The sequence below is a fragment of the Brachyhypopomus gauderio genome, chromosome 21, assembly GCF_052324685.1.
Source record: "Brachyhypopomus gauderio isolate BG-103 chromosome 21, BGAUD_0.2, whole genome shotgun sequence".
NCBI lineage: Eukaryota > Metazoa > Chordata > Actinopteri > Gymnotiformes > Hypopomidae > Brachyhypopomus > Brachyhypopomus gauderio.
This window is the reverse complement of record NC_135231.1, coordinates 760,001-774,312: the sequence shown is the minus strand read 5'-3', so window position 1 is coordinate 774,312 and position 14,312 is coordinate 760,001. Positions and strand designations below refer to the sequence as shown.

At 41.8% G+C, this 14,312-nt stretch overlaps 1 protein-coding gene across 4 annotated transcripts in view; it reads right to left on the bottom strand.

Annotated features, from left to right (window-relative positions):
- Positions 1-3,053: 3,053 nt before the first annotated feature.
- Positions 3,054-14,312, bottom strand: part of atp2b3b (ATPase plasma membrane Ca2+ transporting 3b) — a 40,003-nt gene continuing 28,744 nt past the window's right edge. For 2 of the 4 annotated variants that reach the window (XM_076983766.1, XM_076983767.1), the window contains 2 exons: positions 9,309-9,462; positions 3,473-3,633 (listed from right to left, as the gene is read on the bottom strand). In XM_076983766.1, the coding sequence (XP_076839881.1) occupies positions 3,608-3,633; positions 9,309-9,462 (180 nt within the window). In that variant the 3' untranslated portion in view covers positions 3,473-3,607. Of the gene's footprint in view, positions 3,634-9,308; positions 9,463-14,312 lie in introns of all 4 variants that reach the window. The other 2 variants (XM_076983768.1, XM_076983765.1) reach the window with 2 other exon arrangements.

Genomic DNA, 14,312 nt, shown 5'->3' with positions numbered 1-14,312 from the left:
GAAATAAAGACAGAGGAAGAGACATAGGCCTAAAGAATAAAACAAAAATGTGCTTAAATTGTAAACAAAAAATGCACATGTGCACATTTTTGGCATAAATGTACAGCGATGGTGCAGTTGTACAATATCTTATAACTTTTATATTAAATATATTTATATACTCTTTTCACATTTTGAAGTGTTCACCTTACCGTGAGTGATTTCCTACAACGAAATGGAACGAAAGGCAGATGACTGACTCTTTTGAATTACTCAGTTTCCTGTATATATACACCTTCAACTCTATCAGAATCTTCAACCTTAGTAAAACTGCTGATAGGTGAAGTTGAAGGAGGAATTTCATACAAGTACCAATATATATTTTATCCCTGTCTGGGGAGTTTGATGAGGGGGTACAACTTATATAATCAGGTTTAAAATAATCCAGAGACAAGTATATTTTTGAAGACTATTTTGATACAGTTAAGATCCATTTAAGATTAGATTAGATAAGGTTAGGCAAAATACATCATATTTATGGGTTGAGCAAGTTCAGTGATCATTTCTACCCTTGTTGGCCATCATGCTAGTGAGCTGACTGTGTCAGTGCATTGAATGGATCCATGTTGCCTCAACACCTACCAGCGCTCTCAGTATGTGAGACTCCACTGGGACTGCCTGAGTTACACAGAACCTCTCAGTGGCTTTGACACACACATAAAGACGCAACACTTTTATCTCTACAGTGCTTGAAATGGGTGGAGGTAACTTATCTTACTAAGTCTTAACATTCCTCCTTGTTGTTTTCAGAGTGAACCACAGGACATAAACAGCCATCAACCCCAATGTCCTGATCAATGCAGAATAGGACACCCATTTTAATCACTCGTTTCAAACAGTGATAGAGGCAGTGAGGCACTACTCCAATCCAAGACTCTAGTTTGCAGCCATATTGGAAAAGGGACCAATGGATGGGTGAATAGTAGCAGGCAACAGCACTAACGTGATAAATGACCGCAAGGAGAAATGTACATCCACCTACAGCTGAAGACACAGTGAAAACTAGTGATGATGGCCTATCAATAGACAAAGGTGAAGTCAAACAGTGGCAGCAAGATGCGCTATGATATCAACACATGCTCCGCACGGACACCACTGAGCAATGCAACAACATGAGGTTTCACGTATGTTCATGCTTGCATTGTATGCTTTCGACGTTTGCCAGTCTATGACAACTGGGCACTCTAGAAAAGTATTCTATACAGATAAAGGATTTCTGAGAGCCTTATGTACATGTTGTCAAGCTTATTACACAGAGCTGTGGACAGGGCAGTCTGTTGCATAAGTACCGGTCCAATTCCCCAGATGATTGTATTGCATTGCAATGCATTGACTATAGCAATATGATCTTGGTTGTACCAACCCAGAATGGTGTACAAGAAGATGTTGTCCCTTCTCATTCAAATCTATGGAGTGTTGGAATGGAATGTACTGGAATCTAATGGTCTAAAATGTATAATGGTACACCATGCTGTGATGTGGTATGTTATGCGTGCTGGGCAGCATTCAAGTTTTTGGTATCCCATGATGATACCAAAAGGGACCCATCACTATGCAAAACAGTGTACTTGCAATCTGTCAAAGTCTACTGGTGACCACAGGGGTATTTCACCTTTAAACTGTTTGTCCAAACCAGTGAGCCCTGATAATGTGCAAAAGTGATGTCACAGATTGTCCATGATTCATTTCTTTGATATTAGTTACATGATGAAAACACTGGCAGTAAAGGATGGGATTTCTTATCCTGGTTTCATACACTGAAACCACAGTCTGCAGTCACGTTTGACTTCACAAACATTTACCCCTAGCTGACAACAACATCAACAAAAGATGCAGCAATGTCCAAAATCATGAGTGACTGTGAATGTATTTAAAGGGTCAGCAATTATGTTTAGGTTATGAGCGAATCATATCACAATGTTTTAAAGGGTAAATGCATTTTGTTGGTGTAATTCGCAAAAAACGGAAACTGAACTAACAGTCCTGATAATGCAATGAAAGGCTGAGACTGGGCAAATCCACACCCACTTTCAGCTGTGGTAAATCAGCCAATGTGATCACTGGCTTATACTGATATAAAAGTCATCAGCTGTTACACATCAATGGAAAAGTCATTGAAATGATCTACCCTGTAGCATACTTCAACCAGTACATTTAGATGTGTAAAATATTATGAAATCATGTGAATGGCTTTTAGTTTAAACAAACCTTACTTCTTTTGAGAGTTTAGCAATTGACCTCAAACAACAGGCATCAACAATAAAGTTTTGAGCAAAATCTTGCAAAATAAATTTTCAATGACTGTAACTTGATCTAATAGAAGAATAAATGGCAGTAATGTTTTGTTTTGTTTTGCTATTTGCAGATGCATTATAATTTATTTACTTTTAAGTTTAAATTTATTGTAACTTTGTATTGTTAGTACTTATTTTTGTATTTGTTTTTTTTTTCTTTTTAGGACAGACACAACACGTACACACACAAAGAGAGAGAAATAGACAAAGCAAGAATGAAAAAATGTTGCGTGGGCAATAAATAAAAAATAAATTAATATATAAATAAATAAACATTGTTGTTAAAGCTCATCCATATAGCATTTGTTATATAGTAATAAAAATTGTATTTCCAAACATAATGACAATAATCTGAGCACGAATGATGATGGTCATAATAATACGTTTGTAGAAGTAGTTATGGCAATAATAATGAGGTTAATAACATCAATAAAAATGGAGTGATCTGACCCCTACTCTGCCTGTGGAGAGCTCATAATGTGTTTGCACTCTGGAAAGTCAAAAGTGACAAACGTGTATTTACCATTAAAAGTCCCATATGAAATGACCCCCCTCCCTCCAACGGGGACGCATCTCTCACCTCCCCAAGCCCGTCTCAGTTATCACAGGCACAGGACACTCTGGTCTCCCCTTCACACAGTGAGAGGAGGGGGTGTCTGTGGGCTTGTAAAGACGTAGGGACGGTGATGGTAAGAGCAAATGGTGGTGATTCGGTGGAGCTTGTCTTTTTTTTTTTTTTTTTTTTTTATTGACTGGGGGGGGGGCACACAATGCTGTGTCCACAGGAGCACCCTCCCCACCCAACCACTTCCAGCTCTCATTGCTTACATGTCTGTATCCTCAAAGTCCTCCAGGTGCCCTCTCTCCAAAGCACAGGCAGTCATAGTGAGGTCTCCAGGCTGAGGAGGGGGCACATGTGTCGGGAAGGGGGGGTCCAGTGTCCAGTGTTGTCTGTGGGATGGGTCAGGAGGTGGATGCCGTTGTTGATGGCGTTGTTGTTGTTGCAGTTGGGCGTGGCAGGGAGGCTGTACTGGCGGTAGGGGCGGAGCGGTGGGCGGGAACGCTGCTGGGTTTGGACCGGAGGAGGCGGGGGCTTGCGTAGCGCTGGATGCAGGTGGTGGTTGTACTTGGACAGCTCTGATTCATCGTCAATGTCTGTGTCGTCAATCAGTGGGATGTTGTGGACGAAGTCGTTGATGAGAAACTCGGGATGCGCCATGAAGTTGTGGATGGAGTTCCTGGACTCGGGCTTCTCAATGCCGTCATAGAGTGAGCTACGGAATGCTTTCACCACCCGCATCTGAGTGACCGGAGGGGAAGCCCAGAGAAGACAAGGAAGAGAAGAAGAGGAAGGGAGTAATGTGTAGGAATGACAAGGGAAAGATATCGAAGAGGAAGAGGCAAAGGCAGAGTAAAAGTAAGAAAAGAGAGAGGGTGTGGGTAAAGAGAGAGCAAAGAAATCATTCAGTATGTGTCTGGTAAAGACTGTCACGGGACACCCCAGTCCTTCCCTGGACAACTTTCATAATGCACAGACAGCTCAAGATCAAGGTGCTGCAATATACAACCAAATGTTTCTATCCATCATAACAAGTGTATAGTTTATTAAGCAAAGGCCAATGGATTCTTTCGCATCAATTCATGAAGGTCTATCCGTAATCTGCATAATATTTGTTCATCAATTTGGTAATTTGGGTTTATGGCCTATGGGTTTCTTTTTTGTTGTTGTTTAAATCTCAGGAATGTCTTGCGCAACCAGATCTTAAGGGTTTCTCAAAGAGGGATATCAAGCAAAACCAAACCAGAACTCAGGCAGCAAGAAATGGACTTACCGTCAGTTCACCAAAAGTCAATCACAGTCAAGACAATAACGTCCATTCTCACAAACTCAAAACGGAACACATCAGCCTTCAGACAGAAAGACAAACAAGCACACAGGTGCAGATACAGCCAACACAAAAACAAACGGCACGCATGTGTGTATCCGACCATTTAGAGAGAGACCGAAACAGTGATAGAAACGGACAGGTGAAGAGGGAGAGATGCCTGAATACACACATAAACTCAGCCAAAAAGAAACGACGGTGTGTTAGAATCTGCAGTAGACTGTTGAACAGAACATTAGATGGGAAAGAAAGAGCAGGCACACACAGGTGAGTGGAGATCCTAATGGCGGTGAGGATGCACCCACAATGACTCCACCCACAATGACTCCACCCACAGTCATGTAGGAAATGGGAATGATGATGCCTCGTTGGTGCAAGTGGCGGTGGGTACATGCTGATATCACAGATATGCAAATGAAGCAGTAACTCCCTGTTCACATGACTGTGATGTGGCATGACTTGGCAGCATGCATAGCCTAACTGAAGCCATCAATCAATGAATATTCATGAGACGAAGAGGGCTGGGCTGTTAAAAGATTGCAGCTGTAGTGCGTTGAACAGTAAGGCCCAATCAGTGACTTGGACATCCTGATCTAAAGATCTAAAGCACTTATAAGCACTAATCTACTGAAGCATTGGTATAAATCGTAATTGCACTTTATCTCTGGGAACACTTGCTAATGTAGTCTTGTAGGTATTTCAGTCTTGCTAGGTATTGCTCTGTGTCTAATCTTATATTTTGTTGTCTTCTTTCTAGGTGTCAGCACTGGCAACTGTTTATGGCAGTGCTTGAGCTCGAGTAGTTTGGACTTAAACTTGTTTATACTAGATAGAGATGCATATTCTGACTAAACACTTAGCACTTTTGTAAGTCGCTCTAGATAAGAGCATCTGCTAAATGCCATAAATGTAAATGTAAATGTAAAGAATATTGTGCTTCCTTTCTGATTAAAAAAGCAAACTTTGCTCCCAAAGTGCCTTTTAAACCTGTAAGAATATAGTGGATCTTGTAGGTTTTCCTACACCTTATCAAGGTATGCTGTATTGTAATTAGATGACTGTCCTTAATGCTATGTTCATATGTGATTAGCTTGTGCATCATTTTTGAAACAGCACAGGTAAAACCATTTCTGAAAGTATGATGACATCACCCTACTCTGTCTCTGATGATGACGTCACCCTACTCTGTCTCTGATGATGACGTCACCCTACTCTGTCTCTGGCCGCTCCCTGCATAGTGTGTTTGACACTAAGTGCGGTGACGTAAGATCTTAACAAGCACCGTCACACTTACAAGCACAGGACAGGCACAATAAACACAGGCCCAGCTACTCCAAAGACAACAAATCAGTGCAAACAGATTGCTGTCTGGGTCCAGTATCATATGCCTGGTTCTGTCTGTCTCTGTGAGTGGCAACATTCACTTCACACTTGGCTTCTTTCCAAAATATGCTAAATAGTAAATGTGGATGGTGGTAAGGAGGGGTGCAGTGGACAGAGAGAGACAGCAGAGCATCGCTTGGCATGCAGTAATGCAGACAGGTGCAGATGGGTGAACAGAAGAGCTGGCAGGAACTCATGCGTTCTGCTGTAGGCCGCCCAACCAGGAGAAGAGTGGAGGAGCAACAGAGCCAATCAAAACCCAGCATATATTGTGATGTCATTCCAGTGCAGCCTCCTTGTTCTGTTACAGAAATCATCACCACCACCACAACAACAACAACAACAACAACAACAGCAACAACAAAAGTACACCAAAAAAAAAACAACAACAATAACAAAGAATAAATTAATAAAATTAACAGAAAATCTGAATGCATGATGATATGCAGCCAGGCTCATGCTGTAAATCAAATGAAGCCACAGTACATATACACACACGCATCTGATGTGTATATATAATTGGAGATGAATAGATTGAAGAGCACATTCCTTTGCTGTGGACAGAGGCCAGTGCAGCCCGCCCCCTTGCCCTCTCACCCAATCAAAAACTCACCCAGCAAAGGAAAACAGTCTAAATGAACCAGAAAAAACAAAGGTTTAAACGACAGAAAACAACAAACAAACAGGAAGAAAAGGTCAAGCATTCGGTTAAGTGCTTATCTGTTTTTCCAAAGAGCCTGTTTGTCAGCAAGAAAAAAGACCTCATGCAAATCTTGACTGATTTGAATAATGCTCTCTCTTTTTGTCGTTTGTTTTGATTTTGCTCTTTTTTCTGGTTTATTTGTATGATTTTTTTGCATAAATACAGGTAAACTTTCGAGTATATTGCCCATGGTAGAGGAATACAGGAAAGTGAAGACTGGGTGTTACTAGGACTGAGAGACATTTTCTCTTTGCTGTGCTAGCATGCCAGATTACAGTCCACTGTCTCCCCCTCGCTGGCCTTCAAAGAAAAAGCTTGATGGAAAAACTTGATCATTAAAAAACAAAACAAATAAAAATATGTTCCATTCAGCAACACATTTCCCCCCCAAAGATGTTCTGCTAATTGACTGTAGCTAAATAAGAGACACTGAAGCACAAACTGGGTGATTAGAAGCGGAGGAAGGGGAGAAGTTGTGCTTAAGAGGAGCTGTGATGAAAACTAAAGGTTAATGATAATGACCTCACATCCTGTTAAATAAATGACATCACATCCTTGTCAATTCATGGTGTTAAGTTGATCTCATGAACATGCATCCTGAGTTACATTTTTGCAGTGACTCAACATGTGTCTGGCCATATACAGCACTTTTCAAACATCAAATTCACTTTGCCACTTGTTTGTAGCCATTAGTTATTAACCATCAAAACTGTTCCTAAACTAGCACTCTTACTCCAAGAGGACTGATAGCCACAGGCCTTCGTGCTAAACTTCACAGTGACGAGGAAGATGAATGTCACATTTACTGTAAGTCACCAAAGCTTCAAGTAGTAAGGAAAGCTTTTATAACTCATCTTCAGTTGTAAATGTTTCCCAATGGAAACTCTCCTTGATGCACACAGAAAGAGACGTATTTTATGTTTATATCTTGTATGTGCTTTCTGAGAGAGTCCTAATGTTTTAAAACTGAAATCCCTCTGAGGGAAGAGCAGTTTGAAGGCGGAAAAAGTGTAAACACACAGTCAGCTTGCAAATCTTACTGCAGCCGGAGATAATAGATATGACACGGACATAGCGATGGGGAGAGAGGGTGGGAACGGTTAGAGACAGAGTAGGTAGGGTCTCACACAGAAACAGACATAAGATAACATGTAACACACACACACGCACGCACACACACAAACACACAGATGCAATTGCATGCAAAACAAGATGAATTGGGAAGAGGCATGTGTGACATGGACGATGAAGCGGTAGACAGGTAGACAGGGCATACGGCTGAAGGTGGGAGTTATAAGGAGGCTCAGGTGGGTGGGGGGGTGGGTGATGGTGTTGGCAATGGGGGGGGCAGAAGCCTGACGCTTCCACGCTGCAACCAAAAGCCATGGGCACACGCAAGCGTGATGGAGAAGGACCACAGGGTGGAGCAGCAGGATCCGTATTGCCTGAGAACCTTTGAGAATTCTCTTTATGTGCTGTACTGTAAGCCATAAAAATAATATGTACGCACAAACAACAGTTACATGCTAAATTGACTGGACTTAAGCTGTTTTAGATTTAAATTTGCGTAAAAAAACATTTAAATATCACAGAAAGAGGACTTGGAGAACAGGTAGTCTATAAAAAAAAAAAACCCAAAGGACTGACAAATGTCAGATAGAGATGGAGGGAGTGGCAGAGAAGGATAGCTGATTGAAGGACCTGTGGAAAGGGTTTAGAAGTACAGATACGTTAGGAGACATTTACAAACATCCTGTATTATCTGGAAAAAACCAAGAGAGGGAGAGAGAGAGGGGAACAGGGACAGAAGGGAAGAAAGGAGAACCTTATCGGGCTAGGGTTAGAACCATATCGGGCTTATACTCGAAGGTTTACCAGCTGTACGGGCCAGAACCGTTCACCACATTTTCAAATGTTTGATCAAAGGGAGAGCTTCTGTGCACCAGCATTCTACCACAGCAAACCACGCTTGACACCAGAAAAGTCCTCAAAAATAAAGTAAGTGGTGCCATTATCTCTCCGCATTCCCTCTGTGAGTGATCAATTTGTTCAGATGGGTTTCTCTCCTCTGGCGGGAGTGAGAGTTCTCTCGTGGTTGAGCTACATGGAGAGGGAACTGCAAAAATCCTTTACCAATTTATGATCACGACCAGTTCAATCCTATTCAACAGGATCTACGTGCTTGCCAACAGATAGGCAGCAATTCTTTTTCTAATGTAGAGAACGTGTAACTCAGTTCTGATGAGGGGAAAGACACAAGTGACTTGATGAGCTACTTTTCCATTATGAAGGTTCCAAATAGCTGTGAAGTAGTTGCTGGAATTTTCATGTAACCCAACCCTGAGAGTGAAACTCTAAACTGCGAATATCTCAATGTCATAGGAGCAGAAGAGGCATTTAACAGAGTGCCTCGATGCTGTAAGTGCTTGAATTGAATGAAAGCAAAAAGGAAAGATATATACAGAGAGAGAGACAGAGAGAGACAAAGAGAGAGAGAGAGACAGAGAGAGAAAATGGCTTACTTGGCCCATCCAGAGGGCACTGCAAACAAAACCAAGCCCATCAAACAAGGACAATCTGACGGCAGAGGAGGAGAGAGCACCAACATAGCAAGCTAGCACGGGTGGGGGGGGTTCACACACGAACAGCAGTCCATGGAGTCAGACAGGCCGTCTTGCAAAAGGCCACACTCCCAGAAATGAGAACAACCACAGGCAACCCTCCAGAACGAACAAACAGAAACAGACCAACCAAACACAAAACTATAAACGTAACAAATACAAAACAATACAAAATAAAAAAAACCTTCTTGGTGCAGTGTTTGTAGGGGGACGAAAACATGCTTTAGAGTTTTCTGAAAGAGTATATGTGTTTTGGCTAGCGTGCTGTATTGGATTATGTGTGTGTGTGTGTGTGTGTGTGTGTGTGTGTGTGTGTGGGGGGGGGGGGGGTGTGTGAGTTATGTTGTGTTGTGTCTGACACAAGAGTAGCGGTGGGACTCACTCCCGGGGGCGACGCTTGTATTGGCAGTGGAGAGAACTACATGAGTGGGGGTAGAAATATTGGTTACATCATGGAGCTGGCTGAGCACAGAAGAGCGCCGCCTCACTGCCCCCTGAAACGAACCACTTCTCTTGAACGTACTCACTACCTCCATCTGCAGGAGAGAGAGAGAACCACACCACACAGATATACTTTAGTGAGAGAGAAGGAAAGAGAGAGCAGTGGGAGAGGGGAGATTTTGTTGTGTGATAACACTGTACCAAGCAAGCATTTTAACATTTTTCCAGAACGATGCAATAAGGGGCCAATCTCAAAATGCTACACACATACTTGTGTGTGCGTGCCAATACACCCAGTCTCAGGTTACAGACAGGCTGAATCAATCAATTCTGCTTTTCAGGTAAACAAGCTAAACCTGGAATCCCCTTAACCTGACTTATTAAAATACTGCCCTAATTATTCACAGAGCTAAAGCAGTGTAAGCAGTGTGTCGTGTCCCACGACACTTTAAAACCAGTATACTACAGGAGAAACCAGTTTGCTGCCTATTAAAAAATAACCTAATATTATTAAATGGATGGTGTAGTTTTATGAAACATGTTCTGAGATGCCTGTAGTAGTGTAGTCATCAGCCCTATTGTTTATTACCAAGTAAACAAGCAAAGGTGTGCAACTGGTGTGCAATTAATCTGATCATCCTGGTCTAAAGCACAGAGATGAGGTCTGGGCCCACTCACTCTGTATGAGAACCTTGATCAGATTCCACTGACTGATGATATAAAATAGCATCTGTAATGCTGTGTTGTGTTTGACCAACTCGGTGTCAAGCGGGATGGAGATCGATGGAAACCTCGTAGGGAACTTTGCAGACACTTCAGCGGTCTGCACCTGTCCTCCCTTCTGTCTGTCTGTCCTTCATACACATCCATTTCACCGAGGTAGCTCACTGCATATGTGAGCATATGTGTGTGTGTGTGTGTGTGTGTGTGTGTGTGTGTGTGTGTGTGTGTGTGCACGTGCATTAAGCTTCTGAAAGGCTCTTCTCAGACTCTTTGTTCTTTGAAGATGGAATTGTATTACTGCAATTAACTGTATGCCAGGATCTCCTCCTGCCAAGCAGAAAACGTTTTTGAGACCACTGAGAGACCATAACTGAGAGACCATAACTGAGAGACCATAACTGAGAGATCATAACTGAGAGACCATAACTGAGAGACCATAACTGAGAGACCATAACTGAGAGATCATAACTGAGAGACCATAACTGAGAGATCATAACTGAGAGACCATAACTGAGAGACCATAACTGAGAGATCATAACTGAGAGACCATAACTGAGAGACCATAACTGAGAGACCATAAATGAGAGACCATAACTGAGAGACCATAACTGAGAGATCATAACTGAGAGATCATAACTGAGAGACCATAACTGAGAGATCATAACTGAGAGACCATAACTGAGAGATCCTAACTGAGAGACCATAAATGAGAGACCATAAATGAGAGACCATAAATGAGAGACCATAAATGAGAGACCATAACTGAGAGACCATAACTGAGAGATCATAACTGAGAGATCATAACTGAGAGATCATAACTGAGAGATCATAACTGAGAGACCATAACTGAGAGATCCTAACTGAGAGACCATAACTGAGAGACCATAACTGAGAGATCATAACTGAGAGACCATAACTGAGAGACCATAACTGAGAGACCATAACCGAGAGATCATAACCGAGAGACCATAACCGAGAGACCATAACTGAGAGATCATAACTGAGAGATCATAACTGAGAGACCATAACTGAGAGATCATAACTGAGAGACCATAACTGAGAGATCCTAACTGAGAGACCATAACTGAGAGACCATAACTGAGAGATCATAACTGAGAGACCATAACTGAGAGACCATAACTGAGAGACCATAACCGAGAGATCATAACCGAGAGACCATAACCGAGAGACCATAACTGAGAGATCCTAACTGAGAGACCATAACTGAGAGACCATAACTGAGAGATCATAACTGAGAGATCATAACCGAGAGATCATAACTGAGAGATCATAACTGAGTAGGGATGTCCCGATCCAGCTTTTTGAACTTCCGATCCGATACCGATATTTATTTGCACTTCCGATCCGATACCGATATCGGCCGATACCGATACCGGCCTATCCGAGCATGTATTAAAGTTTAAAGTTATTTAGCCAACTTACTTTGTTGTCAAACTCATGTTGAAAAGCGTTTTACTCTTGATAACAAGTAGCCAGCTGAATTAGGTGTGTTTGAATAATACACAATGGTTGGTAAGGAGAAACTGACCTGTTTATTTAGCAATTAATAAACTCAAAATAGACAAAATATTAAATAACAAACAGAAATAGCATCAGTAAACCACGGATTAAAAAGCCACAAGTGCAAATAATATTGTAAATTATATTTAAAAAAAAACACACAACCTGAGTGGAAAATAGTCTATTATTAACATTAACATTAACATCCATCAGTGCTCTTGAACAAGTGTAAACCAAAGCTTAAAAAAAATCCGTGCACATATCGTAAACTAATTAAAAGCAAAATGCCTTCTACTCCACACTTTGCTGCTCCATCCCCATCTATACACTCCCTTCAATTCAAACGTTTCTGCCAGTGTTAGTTGTGTAGGACCTTTCTTTTTGTCTTCGGTTTTCATTAGAAACTCGTCATGTTGTTTATGGTGGTATTTCGCTAAATGCTTGATTAGATTGGTGGTATTAAAAGTTCTTACAGCTTTACCACAACGCTTGACTTTACTGTGGCATATGTTGCACTCTACCTCTTCGTCTTTGTCATCCTTTAAGGTAAAATAATCCCACACAACTGACCGATAACTTCAAATTTACACGGCGGTCCGAGATGCCACGGAGCTAAATTGGGGCAGAAACTACGCTCGTGTGCTGAAGGTGTGCTGGAAAATGCGGACCGGATTTTACTCTCACTAGCAAAAACTGGAATGGATTATCTAAATGGGTGTGCAGGAAAACCGGGATCGGACTTAAAAAAACTGGATCGGGAGTCTGGATCGGCATTTTCTCGTGTCTGCCGATACGCATTTTTTTGCTAATATCGGCGGCCGATCCGATCCAAATATCGGATCGGGACAACCCTATAACTGAGAGACCATAACTGAGAGACCATAACTGAGAGACCATAACTGAGAGATCATAACTGAGAGACCATAACTGAGAGACCATAACTGAGAGATCATAACTGAGAGACCATAACTGAGAGATCATAACTGAGAGACCATAACTGAGAGACCATAACTGAGAGATCATAACTGAGAGACCATAACTGAGAGACCATAACTGAGAGACCATAACTGAGAGACCATAACCGAGAGATCATAACCGAGAGACCATAACCGAGAGACCATAACTGAGAGATCCTAACTGAGAGACCATAACTGAGAGACCATAACTGAGAGATCATAACTGAGAGATCATAACCGAGAGATCATAACTGAGAGATCATAACTGAGAGACCATAACTGAGAGACCATAACTGAGAGACCATAACTGAGAGATCATAACTGAGAGACCATAACTGAGAGACCATAACTGAGAGATCATAACTGAGAGACCATAACTGAGAGATCATAACTGAGAGACCATAACTGAGAGACCATAACTGAGAGACCATAACAGAGATCATAACTGAGAGATCATAACTGAGAGATCATAACTGAGAGATCAACAGTCTACACTTCTGTCCAGAGTCTATAGATCTCTGAGTTGTAATCAATACATTCTCCTAGAGTATATAGATCCTGTCTATAGTGCATCTAAAATGCATTAAACACATCCTGTGAGTCTATAGAGTCTCTCTTAGCTGCAGTCTACACATCCTCCAACATTCTATGCATCCTCTCTAGGCTGTAGTCTACACTTTCTCCCACAGTCTATAGAGCCTCTCTTATCTGTACTCTATACGTCCTGTCAGACTCTATAGATCCTCTCTCAGCTGCAGTATCTACATCCTCATTTAGAAGTTCCTTTGGTTCAAACATTCTCCCAGGATTCATAGCAGCTAAATCAGCTCAGTTTGAGTTCCACCTTCACTCAGCATTTCCAGTAGGTTTAGCAAACCACACACTGTTCACAGAGCTGCCTCATCTAACAGCCATATACACCTCACACCGCCTTGCTTAACCAAGGCCCTGTTAACAGCCCACACACACCATCACACATCCTCTCATACTGTCTACAGGAGGCCAGAAGGAGAGGACAGGCTCCCTCCCTCTGCTCTTATTCAACTGGCTCTTTGCTGCCAGTACTATTGTAGAATTGGTGACATAGAGAAAAGAAAGTCACTGGTTCAACAGAAAGGGTACTTACTGTGTACACACACACACACACACACACACACACACACACACACACACACACACACACACACACACACACACACACTCACACACACACACTCACACACACACACTCACACACTCACACACTCACACACTCACACACTCACACACACACACACACACACACACACACACACACACACACTTACATAAAAGCCCTGAAGAGTGCTAACATGAGTAAAGTAGTGACAACTACAATAAAACCATCAGTAAATAATCATTGGTCAGTTCTGGCACAGTTCTGGCATTTTTCAGTTGGGCAGTGGCCTTAAATTAAAGTGGATTTACAATTAACTACAAACATTCTACAAAACAGAGTTTGAGCATCATAGAGACTGGGGGGGGGGGGGGTGACATCAAGAGAGACAAACCAAAACAGGAAGAGGAAGAGCCTTAGAGGGGAAAGAGAATAAGAGTACAGAAAAGTGAGGCTTGAGAAAAGGTATTTGTTAAACAACATCAGGTGTGTTGGGATCATTTAATGGCATCAGAGACCCAGGAAATTAAATATTCAAGATAAAAACACAAAATATTTTTTTCTTGGTGTTGTTTTGTTTATATTCCACCTCCAGCAATCAAATTTCCAA